At 39.2% G+C, this 23,038-nt stretch overlaps 1 protein-coding gene across 5 annotated transcripts in view; it reads right to left on the reverse strand.

Moving 5' to 3' along the window:
* Positions 1-23,038, reverse strand: part of JAKMIP2 (janus kinase and microtubule interacting protein 2) — a 172,873-nt gene that overhangs the window by 9,239 nt on the left and 140,596 nt on the right. For 4 of the 5 annotated variants that reach the window (XM_067732177.1, XM_067732180.1, XM_067732176.1 and 1 more), the window contains 5 exons: positions 20,183-20,251; positions 18,552-18,629; positions 15,718-15,921; positions 10,477-10,542; positions 6,816-6,886 (listed from right to left, as the gene is read on the reverse strand). In XM_067732177.1, the coding sequence (XP_067588278.1) occupies positions 6,836-6,886; positions 10,477-10,542; positions 15,718-15,921; positions 18,552-18,629; positions 20,183-20,251 (468 nt within the window). In that variant the 3' untranslated portion in view covers positions 6,816-6,835. The remainder of the gene's footprint in view (positions 1-6,815; positions 6,887-10,476; positions 10,543-15,717; positions 15,922-18,551; positions 18,630-20,182; positions 20,252-23,038) is intronic. The other variant, XM_067732179.1, reaches the window with a different exon arrangement.

A 23,038-nucleotide genomic window follows, 5' to 3' on the forward strand; every position in this document is an offset into this window, starting at 1 on the left:
AAGCACATACGCACCATTTCTCCCCGTCACAACTGAAGTAAAGCCCATCATTTGAGTAAAACCATGTTGGTTTTAAAAAACAAATGGATTTATAGGCAGTCTCCCAGAATGTTAAATTTCTGCAAATTGAGTATCTATAAAAGGAACTATGATTTCTACAGCAAAGCCAGGTTTATTCAAACTGGCATTATGAATAACTGAAGTAGTATCCAATGCGTCACCACACATGACCCATTTTGAATGACCTAAAGGTCAGTATGCTATAACTAAAACTGTATAAAATACAAATCCATCTTTGATTCAGAAGGCCCTTCTGGATATTACAAAACCTCAGGGATTCTTTTGAATGTATTGCTCTACAGCGCTGAGCTTTAGTTTCCTCCTCTGTAAAACAGTGACTGCAGTCATCCCTTCTGAGAGTTTATGACATGCCACCAGACTCTAAGTTGATGAATACAGTGATGTCATTTCTGACCTCTGACTCCAGTATCCAAGTACCTGCTGCATTGCTCGGTTCACAGGAGAAACTTAGCCAATATGTGCCGAGATCAATTGATAGGCTACTTATGTTCACTGTTCTTTAGAGTCTTCTAACTGTTAGAAGTTGGTTCAGATCCTTTATGGACCACGTACTTAGAGGCGCATTGATTAACAAACTGTAGCTAACTCCTGTTCTCTGGTTATGACAAATAGCCAAAACTCATGAACAGCAATCACGCCCTATTCCTGACTTCCACATATGCTTTTCATGGTAAAGGGTACCACCATCTAACCAGTTATACTGTACCATCCGGGACCCTAAGGGCCATTCCCAATACTTTTCAATCTATCAACCCTTATATACAACTTATCGTACAGTATTCAATAAATGGTAGCTGTTATTCTTACTTCCATTTTATAGATGAGGAAACTGGTATGGAGGCTTGTTAGATAATTGGTCCTTGAGAATCCTAGTAAAGAAGATAAAAATATTGAATGAAACTTAACTGAAGCTAGAGGATCAAGGAAGGCTTCCCTGAGTCCGTAATTTTACAATGAGATGGGAAGGACAAATGGACATTAACTAGTTGATGGTGCCGTTGGAAATGTGGTCCAGGTAGAGGGAAGCACGTCTCAGAATGCATGATCTAAAACAGAACGCTTGGTGTGTCCTAGGAACTTGGCTTTTAATGATCCTTTCTATGGGCTAGGTACTATATTGGTTACTTTACTTATATAATATTACTTAATTCTCAGAAAAATAGTAGATGCTATTACTTGCTAATTTTTAGTTAGGAAATTAATGTTTGGAGGGGTATAATAGTATCTATTTTCCAGAACTGTTGTAAATATTACATAAAATAATGGACATGAAATGTACTTTTTCAACTGCAAAACAGGATGTCCTCTTCCTTATTATAGTATCATTACTATCATTAAAAATGCATTTATTGATTGTCAACTATGTGCTAGACACTGTCTAGGTATTTGAGATACAAGAGTAAAGAAAACATCTATGGTCTTTGCCCTCATGAACTTTATATGCAAGGAAGGCGAGAGGCAGTAATTAAAAAACAAAACAAAACAAAACCCAAAACTCCAAATGCATATAACATTTGACTGGGAGTGAAATCTAGGAAGACTTCCCTGAGGGAATCACAAGTGAGCTGAGATCTGAAGGATGAGTGAGAAGGTGTTCACTAGATAAAGCAGCACAGAAAGTATAGTTGTTCCTCCGTGTCCATGAGGGATTGGTTCCAGGACCTCCCACCAAAATCCAAGGATGCTCAAGTCCCTTATATAAAGTGGTGTGGTATTTGCATATAACCTATGCACATTCTCCCATATACTCTAAATCACCTCGAGATTACTTACAATACCTAATACAATGGAAATGCTATGTAAATAGTTGCCTGCATGCAGCAAACTCAAGTTTTGCTTTTTTGGAACTTTCTGGAATTTTTTTTTCCGAGTATTTTCCATCCACAGTTGGTTTAATCCAAGAATGCGGAACCTGTGGACATAGAGAACTGACTCTACTCTGCACACAAGGGCTGAATGGGCAGACCTCTGTGGTAGGTGGAAGGGAGTATAGCTCATCAAGGGAAATCCTGCAACAACACAAGGCCTCAGTTAGTCTGTAGTTAGATCAGACAGGGCTTTTTTGGTCACATTAAGGAACCGTGATTTGATCCTAATGGTGATGTTTTCCCAGGAAGGGGGCATGATTAGATTGGTGTTTCCTAAAACTCATTCGGGCTGCTGTATGAAGAGTGAGTTATGAGAGTGTCTGAGGAGAAGCACTGACTCCAATAAGTAAGATATCACCCCTGCGGAGCTGGGGGAGAATATATTTATGTATTCTTTCCTCTGTTCACTCATTCTTTAAGTTATTCTCCAAACGACATATAAAGAACAAACTGGATAGTTATCTTGGTGTTACATTACTATGCTATCCAGGGCCCTGATCTAACAGGTCACAAATCTGCTTTCACCTTCATTTACCCAGCTAGTTATTCATTCATACATCTGCCCTTCAGTCCATCTGTCAATTTAAAATTTATTCAGCACCTAAGTAAATATAAGGCACTGTTGTAGACACTGAAGATACAAAGATGAATACAGCATAGGCCCTACCCTATGCTATACTAACAGTCTAATGTGTGAGACGGATAGGGAAACAATTTTAATACGACTAGATAAAGGCTAATGGATATGTTTACATAAAGGAAGGGCTGATTAGCTAGCATATAATGCTGCATCAAATGGACTTCTTTTACCAATATAAAAGAACAAGGAGCAAAATTCTCCGATTTTAAACAACGTATATTGTAGATATTGGTCAATTGCCATTTGTTTTCCACATGTTACCTATAGGCATTAGTGGGAAGAGGGATTGAAAAAAATGTAAATGTAATAAGAAATAAACATTCGTATATTTTAATGGAGAATTTGTAACTAATCAGCTGTGGCTGTTTTTATAATACAGCATTTATTGTTAAGTTTTTTTGGGATCAGAACAACAACGCAATATTATGTGCCTTTTAACATGGTTTATGTTACTAGACAACAGGAAGCGAAAATATTGAGCTATCAAGTTCAAAAATTCATGGTTGACACCAGAGAAGTATCATTAAAAATGAACTAGAATATGTGGATGAAGAATCACGCTCACCTGTTCTCTGTCTGGTCTTCCCAACTTCAAAATGAACAAAGCTGGTTCTGTTTTGTTCTTCACTAATCCATCCCTCCTCAGAAGAGGAGGATTTTCAATGGTCATTGTAACCTGGATGTAACAACTAACCTGGTGATAGCTATTTCTGCAATCCTCTCATTTTCTTGTTTCCTTTGCCTTCCTGTGTAAGTGTCTAACATGGAAGAATTAGTGGTACACTATTTATTAGAATAAAAATACAGAATACTTGGAGGAAAGAAATACATGAAGGAGATTAAGAGGTACAAACTTCCAGTTGCAACATAAACGAGCCTTGGGTATGAAATGTACAATGTGGGGAATATAGTCAATAAGTTGTAGTATCTTTGTATGGCAGCTTGTAACTAGACTTATTGTGATGGTCATTTTGAAATGTACAGAAATATCGAATCACTATGTTGTGTAACAGGAACTAACATAATGTTATAGGTCAATTATACTTCAAAAACAAGCAAAGAAACTCATAGAAAAAGGGATCAGATTTGTGATTACTAGGGGCGAGGGGTAGGGGGAAGAGGTACTGGATGCACAATCAAAAGGTACAAACTTCCAGTTATAAGATAAATAAGTTCTAGGGATATTATGTACAACATGATAAATATAATTAATGTGATTGTATATTATATATAAAAGTTGTTGAGAGTAAATTCTAAGAGTTCTCATCACAAGAAAAAAATTTTTTTCTATTTCTTTAATTCTGTAGATGCTCACTAAATTTACTGTGATAATCATTTCACAATATATGTAAGTCAAATCATTATGCTGTGTACCTTCAACTTATACAGTGTTGTATGTCAATAATATCACAATAAAACTGGAAGGAAAAAAATGAATGCATGAGCAGATGGTATCTCCTGAAACTACGTGGGGTTCCCCTACTTAAGGTAAAAGTCCCACGATGACGCGTGAACGGAGTTATTTAGTCAGCAACCACTGAAAGCAGTAAGGAGTTAGGAGCCTTCAGCAGCTTCTAGTTCATCACTGACAAGAATGACTTAGGTAATTGCTACAAGGAAAGAAGCGTAAGTCATTTCATTTTAAGGAGGCTATCTTTATATACAATTTAAGTTACTCTTAGGTTTAGAGCAGAATATAAATCTTTAATTTAATAGGAAAAATATTTTTGTGGTTATTTGCAGCATGCTCTTACTACCCGCCAATAAGAAAGCACTTTTCTTCCTTACTTCCTCCTACCTCTCTCTTGCCTGCTTTGGACATATAAGTAGCATTAATCACTTTCCAGTAACGTTTTATTCCCTTGTATTATTGAAATCCAGATTATTCTCGGAAAAGAAGAGATGAAAAGGTAACTACTCCTTTTGGTTTAGGTAGTAAACTACTCGGCAGTACTTAGAGGTTTTATTTTCAAACTTGTATATTTGCAAACTCAGTAAATGTGACAGCCAACTTTTTTTTTCTTTTTTATAATAGCTAAGAGTTGCTGATTACTGAACCATGTGCCAGTCAATGTGGCAAATCCTTTATATGTATAATCTTATTTAATTCTTTCAACATAATGCCATGCTGGAGTTAATATAATTATAACCATTTTATGGAATAGGAAACCTAATCTTGGTCTAAACCTACCATGACATAGCTAGTATATGGCAGGATTCAAATTTAACACTAGAGTTAACTTCAAAGCTGTACACTCTACTCAGCCTTTTTCCTCTACATATTTTTACTACCCAGATTCACTGCCACATTAATTTGCTATATTATTATTATTAATTATAATTGCATTTTTTCATTTGACCATTCCTAAGTGTCAACCACGCACGCCTCTGGAGGAAAAGCAAATCAAATTTTGTATATCCCTCGAGGAGTTACAAACAATTGGAAAAGGTATGGAGATGAGCACATTGCAATTTCAAAACCCAAGAGCTATGTAGTAGTACACAGATTGTAGACAGGACCCCTGTGATTGCTGATATATATGAATGTAAATAATGCTCAAAATGTGAGAGAAAGGCCCTCTTTCATCTGTGAGGCAGAATGGTGTTAAAAGTGGACTCTGGCGTGAGCTTGTCTGGGTACAAATCCTAGTCCTGCCCACTGTAGCTATATGGTCTTGGGAGAATCACATGCTGTAGTTTCTCCAACTTTTAAAAAAAGAAATAAAAGCAACACCTACTTTCTAGGGGGTTTTGTGAGGATTAATGTATCTATTGCTTAGAACAGCACCTAGCATGTAATTGTTAGTCATTATTGATATTAATGTTCAAGCCTACTCATTTCCTAGCTAGTATTTATGTATAAGTTTGATTTTTCTTCCCTACGCTACCATGTAGTACTTGTGTCTCAATGAACTTTATTTGCCTCATTGATTGATTGATTGATTGACTGTTATTTGGGGGATGGGAGGGCTGTTTGTTTTCTCATGCTCTGGCCATTTTGATCCTTTCCTAGAGAATCTCACCTATTTCTCTTTAGATATTCTCATTCAGTTTAAGAAACTAAGTCCTCTTCTTTATGTGCTGCAAGGTTACCACCCTTCTTGTCAGACAGAGGATAATTTTCAGTCTGAAAAGAAAATCTTTTGGAGGAAGGAATAAAGCCAGGGAGTTGGGTATATGAGGATACAACTTTCTGGGGATATCTGCTTCACTCTTTCCTTGTATCAGGTCATGTTAAAGTACTTTTGCTTTTCTGTTTCACATCCAGGTAACAGAGTTGATACCCACAGAGAGAGAAAGTGTCTCTCTTCCATTTTTCAACTTGTTATAGAAAATGTTAAGTAACGTGAGGTCCACGAAAGATCCCTGCATAATATAACTTAATAGGATAACCAAAGTGGACACACACCATGGTAAACAGATTTAGAATAGCAGCTAGCCCTTGTTTATTTTTAAATAATGGTGTTAAGGTTTGTGGTTTCTGTACCTGGGCAGACATCAGAATCACCTGGTATGCTTGTTAAAAATATAGATCAATCTTTACTCTCCACCTCTCTCACCCTCTGTCTCATCCCCACGTCTAGTAATCTGCTTCATTAAATCGGAGGTAAGGCTTTGGAATCTGTATTTTTAATAGCATTGGGAATCACTGTCTAAGATGATTTATACTTGTATTCATAAGAAATTGACTTGATAATATAATAATAGTGAGTCTTCATTTTTTTCTAAATTGATATTGAAAACTATCTTATTTTAAAACAAGATCCAATTTCCCTAAACAGTCTTTTTTCCTGAGTCCTGATGAAGAGGGACTGGGAGAAAGGGTTAAAAAAATCAGTCATTTTTAACTTGTTAGATTTACAGAAGCAGAATTTTCAACCTGGAAGAGAGACTAAAAACATACTCATTTTTTTTTACTTTGCAGATACAGAAACGACTCTTTCAGTGTAATGAGGGGCTACAATGAGAATTCACAGATCCACAGACATGATGACTTCCCAAAGCAAGACAGTTAGCTAGAAAAAAGTTCTTGATTTCCATCATGCTTCATGGTCGCTTCATTTCTTTAATAATCACCCAAATGGATTGGATCTATTTCTCAGTTTATGGCATTTAAATACCCAGTGTATTTTTTTTAAAAAAACATGGGCATAGTAACTATATGCAGCATCCTTCTTATCAAATACCTCTTAGAAGCACATTTTGAGAATTAAATGGAATCTTACCTGTAAGAGGCACCTTGACATCAAGGCCATAGAATAAAGGCAAGAGAGAAGAACAAGAATAGAAACAGAAACTGCAGAAGAAAAAGAAGAAGATTATGTAAATCTGAATTTCTGTACTGCCATTCAGGTCGTACAAAACCTCAGCTTTTCCACTTTGCTCAAATCTGACCATTTCTCATATATACACCAAACACCTTTTATTTCAAAAAACCATACCTGTTATTTATCCACTGGTAAAGCAATGCAATGAATAACTGGTGTTCAACTAACATCGACTGATACATTTTAGAACTCTGAGAGGGTCTTAACAGGTCATCGGCCTAAGCTCCTAATTTTATAAGTAAGAAAAATAAGCACAGAGCAGTTAATCAATAGTTTAATTGCCTATAATCTGATGGTATAGTGAAGCCTAGAGGTTAGACCTTCCAAGTCCTACTCTATTACATGTTATTGTCTCTATTTTTAATGTGTGAGAGGGTAATTTAAAAAATTAAAAATGATCAAAGTGTACACAATCACTCAATGCTATCGTTATTTGATTAACGTGTTAGGTTTTAGGACTAAGGTATTAATCTGTAGGGTAAACATATGATCACTTATCCACAGTGGGGCACTCCTCAGAGGGAAATGGAATTGTATTAGTAATTACGTCAGGGCAACAGGTATAACCTGGGTCTGTCCTGGTTGAGTGAGGATATGTGGTCCTCCTACTGGTATGAACTATGTTTATTCATCAGAGGTAACTACACACAGTGAATGGACGCTGCCGTTCCAGGCTGTCATGCTTCTGAGATAGATTTCTCCTTATTTGACTCATAGAAGTTAAATGGAGTCCGATATTTCTCTCTTCACCAAGAACCTTCACCGGAGAAGCAGATACTTGGATGGAAAACATGCTTGTGTAGCACTGGTAGAAAACCAACTGTATACTAATTATAAAATGTCATAGGTCAGATCAGTTTTTTCGAATACTGATTTCCTCGGTGATTTACAGAGTCATGAAGTCTTTTGCCTTGTTATCACACTTCAGGAGCCTTCTGTTGGTCATGACATTTTTGAATAGGGTCCTGTATGGCAGTCTCATATTGGGCATATTATTTGCATATTTCCTTTAATGCCATACTTATAAGGCTCTCGCTTCCCTGTGGCAAAATTGCATGAACAAGTTATAGACATGGTGTGAAGAGCCATGTATTAGTGACTGGTCTAGTACTATGAAAAGCAGAAACTCTGTCCTTTTTTTTTTCCCATTCCTTGAAGATGGATAGTAATAGGATGGCACATGGAACAGGAGTGGATGGAGGAGAGGAATGGAAGGCTTCCACTATTCCCATGAGAAGGTCAGGTGTCAGAGCTACCTCTCTGGGCATGAGGGGACGCCCATCACTTGATTTACAATGAGAGTCTAAATTCCATGCTATGTGGTAGGCAGGCTGTGGCACTTAGGGTCGGATACCTGACCTCTGGTCTTGATTTGCCATAGACTGGTTATATGATTTGGGGAAAGTTGTTTAATGTCTCTGAGCCTTTGTTTTATTATCTGTATAAAAGGGGAACATAATATCTGTGGTACGTTTCTCAGGATAATTATAATTAATTATAATAATTATTATTTATTATAACAATAATTATAATGGATGATGCTAATTCATCATCAAATGAGATGATGAATGTGGAAGTGCCTTGGATGGTGAAGAGCGGCACGTGGGAAGCAATTTTGCTATGTTTGTTTTTACCACCTGATTTATACTCACTGTGTGCATGGGAATTAGGAACAAAGAAGGAATACTATATGTACCCTGAGAAGGTGTTCAAGTACTCCAGGGGAAAGAATGAAGACTATCCCTGACATAAGTGATCTTTAGCCTTTTCACTATGCTTGTGGATGAGTAGAATTGAGGTCAAGTGAATAGAAGGTACTTTATAAACCTCATCTGTCATTCTAACCTCTAATCAAAAACCAACTGGATTGTTTTTGAAGTGGCTTAGTTTAGTACTACATATGGAATATGCTGCTTTGATAGCTAAATAATCGTCATTTTCTGTTAAGTACATTAACCTATTATCATAAATATTTAGGAAGTTCAGGCCTGTAAAATGAAAAGTTCACATTTAATTTGGCTAGGGTGGTGACCTGACTAGATGTTAGAAAATTCCTTTATTTGTTTGTTTTTCCTCAGTTAAGTGGGGACTGAACTGAACAAAGTTTCTGGGGAAGAGCTGGCAGCTTCCTCCTTGAGCCACCCCAGGACTGTTTACAAATTAGCAGAGAGACTGACTAGGACCAAGGGTAGCCATTTAAATACGTGGAAAATGGAAGATAGCAGGTGTGTCCTTTGACAGCCAGGGAAACTGTGGACAACCCCTGCTTTCTATGGGTCTTTCTGCCAAACACTGGGAAATTAGATGCAGCTTTTCATTTACTACACTCTTACCCTGAAGAACTAAATAGCACAGTTTGGAAAAGAGGAAAATTCAAATTTAAAATTTTGTATAAGATATGTAACTTTACATTTGGAAATTTTAAAAAATATACTTTAATTTGACTTATACTTTTTTAGTATTTCCTAATTTTCATGTAAGTGACCTCATTTTTTTCCTCATGGAACCCATGAGAGGAGGTGAGGGTGAGTGTTACCATCCCTATTGAATAGATATGGCTTAGACACAGTGGGTAAAGTCACTTACCCAAGCTCAAATAAGTACATGAAGACCCAGACTACATAAGAATCTAGGTGGCTGATTGTTTGGCTACTGGACCCTAGCAGTGGCCTTTGAGCTCACATAAGGGCAACGATAAAAGCCATTTGGAATGAACCAAATTCTAATCACTATCTCAGAAATGGCAGGTGGTTTGCTATTTGCTTCTTGGGTGCCCATGAGATACTGCAAAACAACCATGCTTTTTCGCAACACAGGGATTCAGGCTGCTACTTCCAGTCAATGAGACTGGAACTCCATAGAACACCTCTTGCCATCCCTGCTGTGTTCCTTGGCCAGGTGCCCCTGGCATCGCAGGCAGGATAATTCTTTGTTATGCAAGACTGTTGAACTCACTGTAGCTAAGGAGCATCCCTGCGCTAGCCCTCTCCCTTCTCCCAGAACACACACAATTCCAAATGCCCTCTTTACCTCACCCCCACCCCTGCCAAAAGTGTTGGCTGACTTGGAAGAAGCAGTTCCTCTCTCAGACCACTGGGGAAGTGACATGAGGGCATAGTTTTCATGTGTCAATCTAAATTTCTGAATGTATTATTGAGGTGAAATTGCAGCACAAGGAGGAAGGGCTTTTTATGAATAATGGGAAAGACTTTTTTAAAAAGGGACTAAAAAGATTTTAAAAAGGAAGAGGAACGTAGAGTAACAAAACTCAGAAGAAACTTTTGGCAAAGAAGTGAAGATGGGAAAGGGAAAACTGAGGAAAGAAAACACTGATAGAAAAGGACAGGAATCAACACAAAAGGCAAAAATGTAACTGAAGGCAGAAGCTTTGCTAGAATCCTGGTGCCTGACTACAGGCAGAGTTTACCTTTGCTGTAACTATACCTGCCTACACAAGATACACAATAGCTGAGAAGAAAGAAAACACGGTGAGTGAAAACAATATTATTGTCTGATCTAAAAAATAAAGATTGAAATACATATTGAACTTCACATGTACCTTTTCTTCTAAGTCCTTTATCTGTCTTTTCTGGATGTCTGTTTTATCTTCTAAGTCACGAATTCTCTGAAAAAGAAAGGGATGGGAAAGAGAAGCTTTTCAGTCTGTTAAGTTAAACAAGAAGATCATTCACCAACCTAAAACACAGAACTTTCTATAAAAACATAATATCTGGAAATGTCACATATACGTTTTTCTATACCCAGTGGGTTATTGCATTTTTCAAAAATTACCCGTACTCACAGTGAAAATCATTTTCACTGATTATATTTTAAAAATATTTGCCATCTCTTTCTCTTCTGGGTCAATCTATCCCTGAAGACCCCTCCCCTGTGAGAGAGGCATGATTCTCACCCCACTGTCCTTGGGCTTGGTCAGGAGACCTGTTTTGGCCAGTGGAACGTGAGTGGGAGTGAGATGTGGGAAAGCCACATCCTTGTAGAGACAGCTGTATGTCCCAGAACTAGAGAGCAAGAAACAAATTTTGTTGTAAACCATTTGATTAAGGTTTTTGGTTGTTCATTACCTCATTAAAAAATGGCTAAAACTGGCTCACACAAATGCAACTATCCCATCGGTTTCTGTTCTACCTTTTTTTTTTTCCAACCTTATTTCAAATCTGTTTCAGGGTGGAATTTCCTCACGAAACAGGACTGACCAATTTTCACAAAACAAGGTAGCGAATCCACTTCAAAAAAATTCAAAAGAAGGAACTGATAAACTAGGGGAAAAAAAAACCCCAAACATAACAAGAATAACACAAGTAATCCTGAAGACAAAAAAGTTCCAGAACTGTCTTTGAAATTACCTGTAAACTATAACAAAATTCCAGTAATTTAAATAGCACAGATTTGAAATTGACATTACATAGACTAATTTATAAGTGAAAAGAGTCTTCAAATTTCCTTCTGGCAATCTAAAGGCCTTGTATGTTCATGGTCCAGGGTTACACAGGGCAAGCTTGTAATTTAATGCCTCTTTTGGGAATAATTAGAAAATGGAGAACTGGAGTTTAAGAAGAAAACAGTGGAAGCTAAACAACGTGATAATATAGAAGGAGAGGTTTTACAATGCAATGTGGGGAGACAAAAGGGAAGCTAGAACAAAGAACAGTTGAACTTGGAAATCATATCTTCCTCTCTCTAAAGTGGTTCTCAACTGGGGGTGAGTTTGCACCCCAGATGACATCTGGCAATGTCTGGACATTTAAAAAAGTTAGTTAATTTATTTTAAAGTGTAATATTCAGTGGTTTTAGTATATTCACAAAGTTGTGCAACCATCACCACTATCTAATTTCTGGACAGTTTTGAATCACATGTGATCACTGGTCACAACTGGGGGAAGGGGTGCAACTAGCACCTAAGGGGTAGAGGCCAAAGATGCTGCTAAACATCCTGCAGTACACAGATCAGTCTCCAACCCCCACCCCCCCCATAAAGAATCATCAGGCCCAAAATGTCAGTAATGCAGAGACTGGGAAATCCACAGATCAGTCTCCACCCCCCCATAAAGAATCATCAGGCCCAAAATGTCAGTAGTGCAGAGACTGGGAAACCCTGCTTTAAAGGAAAGAGGGTGAGGTCTGTGCAGGAGAGGAGGGTGTGTTTTGTCAGAAGGACCATGAAATTATGTGACAATGAATGCTGATGTGTGTGACAGTGAATGATAAATGTGTGTGATGTGTGTGCTTGTATTTCCATAGTGCGGCTTATGCTCCAAAGCTACACAGTGAAAGGATAAATTTGCTAGCTGTTTCTACCTTGAGTGTGCAAGAACTTCCTTCTTATGTCTGCTGGATGTAGAGGCAAGCACTACAAAATCATGAGATTACTACGGCATCTATGCAGCCACCAAGCCTGTGCTTGTTGGGCACCTTCTCACATGTTCAGGACTGTGCTGGATGTGATGGAGAATACAGGCAAGGCATCAATTAGTTCCTGATCTCAAAGAACTATCACATCCAGATGGGGAGAAAAAATGTAAAACACAGGGACAAACAGATTAAGCAGAAAAAGTAAACAATGGCGAAGCTATGCACAACCTCATCGCCAACCTCTAATACCCAGTACAGTGTTTAGCACAAAGAAGCTGCGTATACATATTTATTCAATGAGTTAGGTAAGCTCCACTGTGTGCTGCGGGCTTTATGTCTTTTTCCGTCCCATCTGCTTGCCAGCCTGCCATCCAGTCTCACAGTAAACTCTATGGAGTCCAAAATAGATCCCTTTTCTACGACTTTTGGTCTCTACTGCTACTAAGTACACCAAGTCCCCCATCATGACTGTGTGAGAGGTTACTGCCGGCTCTTTCTGCTTCTAATCTTGTGCATCCTACATCCACCTATAGCAGCCAGTGTGAACTCTTAGAGTGTGAAATGATCACGGCAGTCCTTGAGTTTTAAGGGGGCGAGGAAGAGGGAGAGGGACAGTTAGCCAAGTTGCTCTCAGAATAAAACGCAAACTCCTTCAGGCCCAGCATGACCTTGGCCTGTCTCACCTCTCCAGATTCATCTCATAACCACCTTCCCTTGGCTCCATGTGCCCCTGCCATACTGGCCTTCTCTCTGCTCCTTAAATATTCCAAACATTCCCATGATAGAGACTTAGCCCCTGCTGACCCTAACTTCTGGGACACCTCGCCAAAATCTTTGCGTGGCTGATTTCTTGGGATTTCGACATTTTCAGAGAGGCCTGCTCTGATCAGCCAGTCTAGAGTGGCTAATCCTACTCCCAAACTCACTCTCATTCTCTCCCTCTCCCTCCCTCCCTCCCTCTCTCTCTCTCACACACACATGCACACATCTTCAGAGCACTTATTGCCACTCTCTGAAATTGCCCTGGCTATTGCTCATTTGCGCTGTTGCTTTTTCCCTCTTCATCGGTAGGATACATGAGAACAATGACCTTTATGTCTTTCTCCACCATCACATTCCCAGCACCCAGCACAAGCAGGCCCTCAATAAATGGTTCTGAATGAGTGTATGAAAAGGGTATGGAATGTCGATTTTTTCAGTAGTATGTAGTTCATTGTGTTCATCAGGGAGAGCATTCTGAAGAGCTGGATCTAAACTGAAAAATGAGAAGATTTGGATAAGTGCAGCAGACTCTGAAAGACATTTTGGGGTGAGCAATCAGGAAAACAAAGGCTTGGAGGTGGGAAATCATGGCCTAAGGGGTACGGGAAGAGTTCTGCATGAACAGAGAGAAAGGTAAGCTATGAAGATTGTCTCAAATCTGGGTTTTAGGGGAGGAGTAGCCAGCTACTGAAGGACCTGGAGATAGCACGACTAGACTCAACCGGAAATTGGGGTCATGGAGGCTTTTGAGGAAGAATATGACATCAGAAAAGGGGAGAAGGACAGGGGAGACCCCAGGGTTTTCAGCTTGAGTGCTTTGACATATGGTAGCTCTACTAACCAAGACAGGCAGATGGGGAGAGAAGGGAGAAATAAGGATAAGAATGTGTGTTTAGGTATGTTTCATTTGAGTTCACTCTAAAACATTCAAACAGAAATGTCTAATGAGTGGTTAGTGATATGCTCTAGAATTTAGACTGCATTATAAACTTATATATGACAAATCCTGGCCAATGCTTTCTGGAATAATTCTCTCAAATCAAAGCTACTGATTGAAAGGAAAGTAAGAAATAACTGGAAAGGCATATTCTAATGAATATCTGGTTGGGAGACAGAAAATGTCAATGAAACTCTCTGAGGCTTAGAAATATAATGTACTTAACAGTTCAGACTGGGTAACTTAAAACAAAACAAACAGGACCATCTCTTTTGGGAGTGAAGTACCTTAGCTGACTGAAGAGACACAAAAGCATTGACAAGGCTTTAATCATAAAAAAATTTAGATAACTATTTGTCCATCTTAAAAATAAACACTTCTGCGGTTCTATGACACACCTCCTTCTTTGCTGAAATTAATTAAATGCTATTGCAGCCTGAGAAATTTATGCAGAGGACATGTTCATTCCCTTATAGAAGGGAAGAATGCCTGCATTAATGCAATGATACCGCACAGTCTATTATTGAAAGCTTTAAAACTCTCTTCAGAGTCAAAATCCAAACCTTTATGATGGAATCTCAAGAACCAGTGAAACAAACATGCATGTGTTTATCATCTCTGGGAAAAAATGGCTTCAGAGTTCCCTGTTAACTTGGGTAATTTGTTAGCCTGTAAAGATCCACAAAAAATCACCCCTGTTCCTTTTCTACTCACCTTGATCTCTAATGACCACGTGATTCTTACCTCCCGTAGAGCCCATCTGGATTTCGTACCAGTTGCTCATTTCAGCTTATGAGTACCGAATACCCTAGCTTGGAACTTTCAATTCTGGAATTATTTCAGAATCTGCTTTTTGACCAGGACCCTAGTCTTTGCCTGTCAATCTATGACATGAACAAATAGTTGGAATTAAGAATTTTGGCTATAAGTTAATATTGGGTGTTTATTTTGAGCCTTGCCAGTCTAGATAAATCATATAAATTATAGATGATTCAAGCTGTAGAAGACAGCACAGTGCCATGTTTATGTGCACTGGCCTTGGAGTCAGGCCGATCTGGGGTGTAATTCTGGCTCTGTTGCTTACTATCTGTCATCTTGGGCCAATCACCTAAGCACTCTTTTCTTCAGTATCATGATCTCTTAAGCTGGGATAATGAGAATACTTACAGTAGTGGGCTATTGCCAAGATTAAATGAAACAATAGAAGTAGAGCCCTTAGTTTAGCTCCTGACCTATAGCACAGGCCAGTAAGTAAGAGGCAGCTTCCATGCCTTGTTGCTGTTGCTGTTTATTCTGGGAATAAAGAGAAAGGTCCTTGTTCCCTTTTACCCTCTTCGGATTATTTGATCAGGCTAGGTTATGGACTGGGATGAGTAACAGCGGGGAAGCATTATCTGTGTCCTGGACTGAGTCCCAGAGAGTCCCTTCCCAGCATAAGGGACATAATCAGGCTCCATGAGATTCAAGGGGTGTTTCATGACAAAGTAGTCGCAAAAACAGTAGCATGACACAGTGCTTCTGAAGTGCCAATTCTCTTCAGATTAATTCATTATAAAACCATGGTCCTGTTTCTGAGTGTAGGTGGAAAACAACAGTTACTTATTTTACTCTTTGAAAATAGCTTCTAGCTCCCAGGCTTCTCCATACTTATACTCAACACTATGTACTGAGCACTTGGTCCCATTTTCTTAGTACCACCCAACACAGATGTAGTGACTACATCCTCACCTGATGGGCTTGCTGTAAGAGCTCCATTCTCTCCTGTAGAATCTGACAGTCGTACTCTCTGCTCTTCCTCAGCATCTGCCGCCGTAACTTTTCCACTGCTGTCCTCAGCTCCTCTTGCTGTTTTTCAGTTAATAATTCACCAAACTTGATAACAGTTTCTTGCTGCAGAGCATTGTACAAAGTCGCTTCTAGTTCCTGGATTCTCTGGCAAATAGAATTAGAAAACCTTGGAATTTAGCATCTTACGTGTGGTGTGTGAATGTACACATGTGTGTACATGTGGAGGGATGTATTATTTTAGTCTCACAGGATCCTAGCAACAAAATAAATTTCAAAGCTTATCCAGCTTAGGGACTATCCTGATGGTGCAGTGGTTAAGAATCTGTCTGTCAGTGCAGGGGACAAGGGTTTGATCCCTGGTCTGGGAAGATCCCACGTGCCGAAGAGCAACTAAGCCCGTGCGCCACAGCTACTGAGCCTGAGCTCTGGAGCCTGCGCACCACAACTACTGACCCTGTGCACCACAACTACTGAAGCCCGCACTCCCAGAGCCTGTGCTCCGCAACAAGAGAAGCCACTGCCATGAGAAGCCCACACACTGGGACTTCCCTGGTGGCGCAGTGGTTAAGAATCTGCCTGCCAGTGCAGGGGACACGGGTTCGAGCCCTGGTCAGGGAAGGTCCCACATGCCACAGAGCAACTAAGCCCATGCGCCACATCTACTGAGCCTTGCTCTAGAGCCCACGAGCCACAACTACTGAGCCCGTGTGCCACAACTACTGAAGCCTGCTTGTTTAGAGCCTGTGCTCCACAACAAGAGAAGCCACCGCAATGAGAAGCCCGCGCACCGCAACGAAGAATAGCCCCCGCTCGCCACAACTAGAGAAAGCCCGCACGCAGCAATGTAGACCCAACACAGCCAAAAATAAGTAAATAAAATAAATTTATATATAAAAAAAGAAGCCTGCGCACCACAACGAAGAGTAGCCCCCCACTCGCCACAACTAGAGAAAGCCCGCCAATACGTGAACTACTCCGATGATGGAGAGTTTGTTCTTTTTCTTGTGATCCTGTCCATGTCACATACTTTTCATTTTTAGCAAGTCCTTACTTTGTTATAATAACTGTATATCCTTCTATTCTCAAATGTAGCTGAAAATAAGTTTGTTCTCTCTTTCATTTGACAGATATTTAAAGACATCTATCGTGGTGGCCATATTTTTATAAATAAGCATTGAAAAGTGGTCCAAGTTGGAGTAAAATACTTGAAATTGGAGGTATTTCACACACACAATGCCACCTCTCTTCCACATGACACACCTCTGAAGATGGCTTTATAGTCTCCATTTTTTTCTTATAAAAATAACAATTGAGAAATATAGCCTAGAGTCTTTGGAGTTGGTCTGTTTTTTAATACTCTGAGATTTATAGTTGCTCTAGCTATAAAATGCTTCCTTGAGGCTTTTCTTTTTTAGATGAAGAGTCTACTGCTTCTTATACCCCAGTTTTCTTTTCTTTCACATGCTTCAGATACAGTTTCCAAAATCTATCATCTTATCCCCTGTGACTCTGACATAGGTGAAAGGACACGCCCTGGTGAGGGATGTTCTCCAGGCTCCTGTCCTGGACTAAGCAGGTCTCATCTCTTAAAAGTTAAATATATTAATAATTATCTGAATGAGTCTTCAGTCCTGGAACACACACACATGCAGTTTAATCTTACCGTGTGTAGGTAGAGAAGGCAAGGCTAAAAGGATAGGAAGGGAGGGAAAAATTACCTCCTTCTTTATTCTCTAATCAGCGGCCAATACTCATCCTCTCCTTTCCCCATCATCAGTGCTCAGAATCTCTTATTCATCTTGGGTGGGGAGTACTAATTCATCTTTGATATAAGCAGGGGCTAAGTGCTTCACTCTTTTCCCAAAAGTGACTCAGGCTGCTTCCAGGAAAGCATTATAAAAACCTCTACTAGCAACTCCTCAAAATGTTCCTCTTTTTCTCTTGAGTCATTACAGTGTATTACGGTGGGGGGCAGGGTGGTGTCCACACGGAGAGAAGAAGTGCAAGCTGTAGTCCAATATTAGGAATGATGCTTTATGAATTTGGTTCGGGGGGTGGATCAAATGTGCTCCTCCTTCAGCACAATCTTCTGGAGGAGAGAAAAAGGCACAGCCCATTTCCCCATATATATATATTTTTTAATTTTTAAATTTTATTTATTTTTTTATACAGGTTCTTATTAGTTATCCATTTTATACATACCCATATATTCTTACTGTGGCTGGATGACGGTAGTTAAGGCCACAATGTCTGGAGTCAGATCTAAACACTACCTACTTGTGTACCAAGCTGGGCCAAGTTCTTTCTCTCTCTAAGCCTTCATTTTCTCATATGTAATATATAAATAATAATATTCCCTATACCTCTTAGGGTTGTTGTCAGAAATAAATGAATTAAAAATATGTATCACATTAAATACATCATTATTCTACCCCTAGACTAGGCTCCCCAACAATCAGATTTGATTTAATAAAATTTCTCTTTAATCTACATTGCCATCCAATCTGTTGTTTATTTAAATATTATTTAACAACACAATTCAATTTTTAAAAAAATCAAGTATAATGAAATATTTATTAACTATTATAAGAGTATTGTAACAGCAAAGAACTAGAGATATATTTGTTCTAGAATGAGAACTGGAAAACTCTGAATAAATGAGCTGCACGTTGTGGTCTATTCAAATACATGACATGACAAATTACACAGGATGCTTTACTCCAGAGCATGTAATCATAAACACTCGGAGTGTCTCCAATGCTTGTTGTACCTACCATATATGCTTGGTCGAGAGCTTGTTTCCTGTAGTCTAGTTCTTCTTCCAGATAGCCTTTGATTTTGCAGAATTGTTCCTAGAAAAAAGGGCGACATTAATAGATAGAGTCAGCTTAGTTAATGAGAAAGTGATATATAAATTGTATTGATTAGCGTTTTCTCTAATTCCACTGTAAGACAAATCACTAGTATTTGTAGGGTCACAGATTTTGTCTTTTAGGGAAATAGTTCAACTTTTATAGTTTCACACAGGGAATGTACAAATCAATGGAAAGAAGAAAAAATATATAACAAACAATCCACATGGAATGTCTTAAAGGATTTCTATACCAATTTAAGAGTATGTCATTAAGGATAGATTTTTGTTTGTTTGTTTGTTGGTTTGTTTTTTGGCCTCACTGCACGACATGTGGGATCTTAGTTCCCCGACCAGGGATCGAACACATGCCCCCTGCTGTGGAAGCATGGAGTCTTAACCACTGGACTGCCAGGTAAGTCCCTAAGGGTAGACTTCTGACAAGATAAATGCTATAGATGCTAATAAATATATCTGTGTAAATATACTGGGATAGTATATTTTTGTAAGAATGTCATGAAATGTAATAGAGCAAAGTTGTATAATAAAAAACAATTTATTCAAACTCATCGGTGTATCATTAGCAAACACAAAGATAATTTAGAGAGTGGGCACAAAGTTAACCACACATATTGCTCCATCCACATACCAACTAACAGACCAATTTATCCATCTGCCTGTCTCGCTAAGACTTATGAAGGGGTGGTGGAGGCAGGGGGTTGGGGGTGGGCATCTGCTTTAAGAAGAGTCATGGGGGACTTCCCTGGTGGTCCAGTGGTTAGGACTCTGTGCTCTCACTGCAGGGGGCATGGGTTTGATCCCTGGTCAGGGAACTTGGACCCTGGTGTGTCCTAAATAAATAAATAATTTAGGATGGCAAATTGCATGCTGTATGGTTTTTTACCACAATTTAAAATAAATTTTATTTTAAAATTTGAACACAGGTGTACAAATCTCTTTGAACACAGGTGTACAAATCTCTCTTCAAGAGCCTGCTTTCAGTTATTTTGGGTGTACTCCCAGAAGTGGTGTTGCTGTATCATATGGAAATTCTATTTTGAATTTTTTGAGCAACCACTAACCATACGGTTTTCCATAGCAGCTGCACCATTTTACATTCCCACCAACACTGCACAGGGTTCCAGTTTCTCCACATCTTCATCATCACTTGTTATTTTCTGATTTTTGTTGGGTTTTTTTGATAGTAGCCATCTTAATGGGAGTGAGGTGGCTTGGGGATTTTTAATACCAAAGTTACACCCATCATTTCTGTCAATTTGGTGGAAAAATTATTTAGCCTAAGAAAGAAAACACCTAACTGGATTTTCTTCAGCATTAGTTCTGGAAATACTACAAAATTACAACATGATATTTCTGGAGGCTATAACTTGAAATTGTGGGGTACTTCTGGGCATTCTGTTTCACAGTCTATACACAAAATAATGGCAAGGCTACAAACTTCCATCCGTGCCAGATAAAACTGCTAGAAAACAGTTGTTTTCCATTTGTCTTGTCAATTTTTCTTTTGTTTTCTGACATCTCATTTTTACTCACCATGTCACTTTCCAATTCCATCATTTTCTGGTGCAGGGCAGCCTCTGCTCCTTCAATTTGCTGGATCCACTAAGGGGTAAACCAGACACAAGTGTTTGACATGATTGCTTGACATGGTGTAAATGGTGCTGCCTCCTGAGCTGCTTAGTGTCTCTTCCCCTTATATCTCAGGAAGCAGACTAAGAATTGGAGTGAAAACTTGGTACATTTTAACTCTTAGCTCAGAAACAAGTTTATAAATTTCCACTCATTCATTCATTCTTCATTCAACGAAAGCCTTCATTGATATCTACCATGTGTGAGGCAATGTGCTAGGTACTAGGGCTGTGATGGTGAATAAGACCAACACATGTTTTGCCCTCATTGGACACCATGGGAGGCTTTATTGGAAATGACAGTTGCACTGGGTGTAAGGAATGAGTCAGAGATGACTAAGCAAAGGGGAGGGGCAAGTTCCAAGCAGAAGGTATGTCTAATTCTCCATGATTGGAGGGAGCATGATGAAAGAAAGAAGGCCAGGTGAATCTGGAGAAATGGCATTTTTTTCAGTATATGACACTGATTACAGCTAAATGTTGAGGAATCATTTTTGTTGAGTGGAGACAAATTTTAAATCACACAGAAAGAACTTATCTTTCCTAACACTTAGAATATATCATTCTGTTAGATGGTGTTGATATTAGCACAGATCAATACCCTGAATGAATTTAGACTTTGAATAATATACTGTGAGCCTACCACATATATGGTTTCAGAGAATAAATTGTTATAATGGGTCTCCATCAAGTTAACCATAAGCTTATCCCTCAGGGAGGCAATTGGGCAAATAATTAAGTGTGTGGGTCCTAGAGGCCGACTACCTTGGGTCTAATCCCAATCCTAGCTTTTCATGGCTATGTGGCCTTGAAATGTTACCTGGTTTCTCTAAGCCTCAACTTTCTTATCTGTGAAATGGGATTAATAATAATGTGAAGATTAAAGGATGTAATAAACCTAAGGTCCTACTGACAGTGTACTGCACGTACTAGGTAACCAATACATTCTTGTTTTTGGTTAACATTCATTTTTGTACTTCCACACTGTTAGAAATTTGCCTCACTACCAACTATTTCTTCTTAGTTTGTTTGTGATAAATTATGTGGTGTACTGAGCATTTTTCTATATACTAAAGCCTTGGTATTCACAAGGGGCCACCATATCCAACAGCCCCTTGGCTGTAAGGAACATGGGGAAAGAAAAAAGGCCGTGGAGACTGGAGAGGTGCTAATCTCTCAGCTCTTGTACGTACACATGGCTTCCCTCATGAAACAAATTTCAGTCCAAAGTCATGGGTTTCTTGTAAACACCCTCATATTGCAATTGTGTACCATCAAGCTTTATTAAAATGCTTCCTCTTGCTTGCTGCCATTTACCATTGAGAAACAAATTCTCTTGTGTACCATGTTTTTTTTTTTTAATATTTACTTATTTGGTTGCGCTGGCTCTTAGTTGCAGCAGGCGGGCTTCTTACTTGTGGCTCGTGGGCTCCTTAGTTGCGGCATGCATGTGGGATCTAGTTCCCTGACCAGGGATCGAACCCTGGCCCCCTGCATTGGGAATGCGGAGTCTTAACCACCGTGCTACCAGGGAAATCCCACACTATGTTTTTAAGAGAACCGTGAAGTGAAGTAGTCCGGTCATGGGCTTTAGCTATAGATTTGTATGTTGGCTCCTGACTCTGACTACATGGATGATGCAGGATGAGGAATGAATAGCCCAGGCCACAGTTTTCTCACAGATAAAATGAAAATAGTGGATGACTATAGGGTGGTTGTGGGGAGCAATGAGATAGTGCACAGACAGTATTTAGCATAGTCCCTGGCCCGTAACATGTCCTCACATAAGGTCACTGCTCTTATTATTTTTAATACGAAGTCACAATAGGATTTCCTTGTTGGAAATTTGTCTAGGCTCAACCTCTGGCTAAAGGTCACACTCTCAGATGGTAGAGAGATAATTCAAATGTGTGGTCTCAGGAAGTTCAAGATGATATTTACAATTACTTGGAGGTAGAAATGTTTATCTGTGAATCCCGAACATGGGGGGAGGCGGTGACTTTAGCTTATGAATTGCAAAGATTTGCACAAAAGGCAATTGCACAGACCATGAGCATTTTAAGGACAAGCTTGTGTCTTATTCAGCTGATTCCTCACTTTCAATCACAGTGCTAAGCGCATAGGCATCACCCCTTGATTGTTTAATCCGAACCCCTCACACCTGTTTTGCAAAGGAGGTAAGTGGAGGCACGAACTAATACGTCAAAGCTTTACTAGAACAGTTCCTACGTGCTGTAGGGTACTTTCTGCTTTTAGTAGGAAGCTTGAGGGAACACTTGCAATAAAGAATCATAGCCCTTCATGACTCCAACTGGATGAGATGTTCTGGTGTGAAAAACTAGGAAAACAAAGAGTGAAAAACAGATTCCAGAGTTGCCCTCGTGGAGCGTAGAGTCTAGTGAACTACAGAAAAAAAAAAAAAAAAGTGTGGTTGTATTACAGTTGCTAAAAGCCATGGTAGCAGAAGCACAGGTCACTGTGGGAACACAGAGTGAGAAGACCTAACTGGGCTTGGGTGAATAGGAAGGCTTCCCCATGTATGGGAGGGTCTAATGATTAAGATTTAGCCAGACAAAGGTAGAAAGGGAAGAAGAGAAAATCTAGACAAAAGGAACAGTGTAAAGGGATGAAAATATGTAGAGGTAGACAGAGACAGAGACAGAGATAGAGTGATAGAGAGACAGAGAGCAAGAGGAGAGAGAAGAGAGGAGAGAGGAGACTGGAGCCCCAAAAGGATCTGTGCATGGCTGGACCTTGGTTG

This window comes from Pseudorca crassidens, chromosome 3, assembly GCF_039906515.1.
Source record: "Pseudorca crassidens isolate mPseCra1 chromosome 3, mPseCra1.hap1, whole genome shotgun sequence".
Taxonomy (NCBI): Eukaryota; Metazoa; Chordata; class Mammalia; order Artiodactyla; family Delphinidae; genus Pseudorca; species Pseudorca crassidens.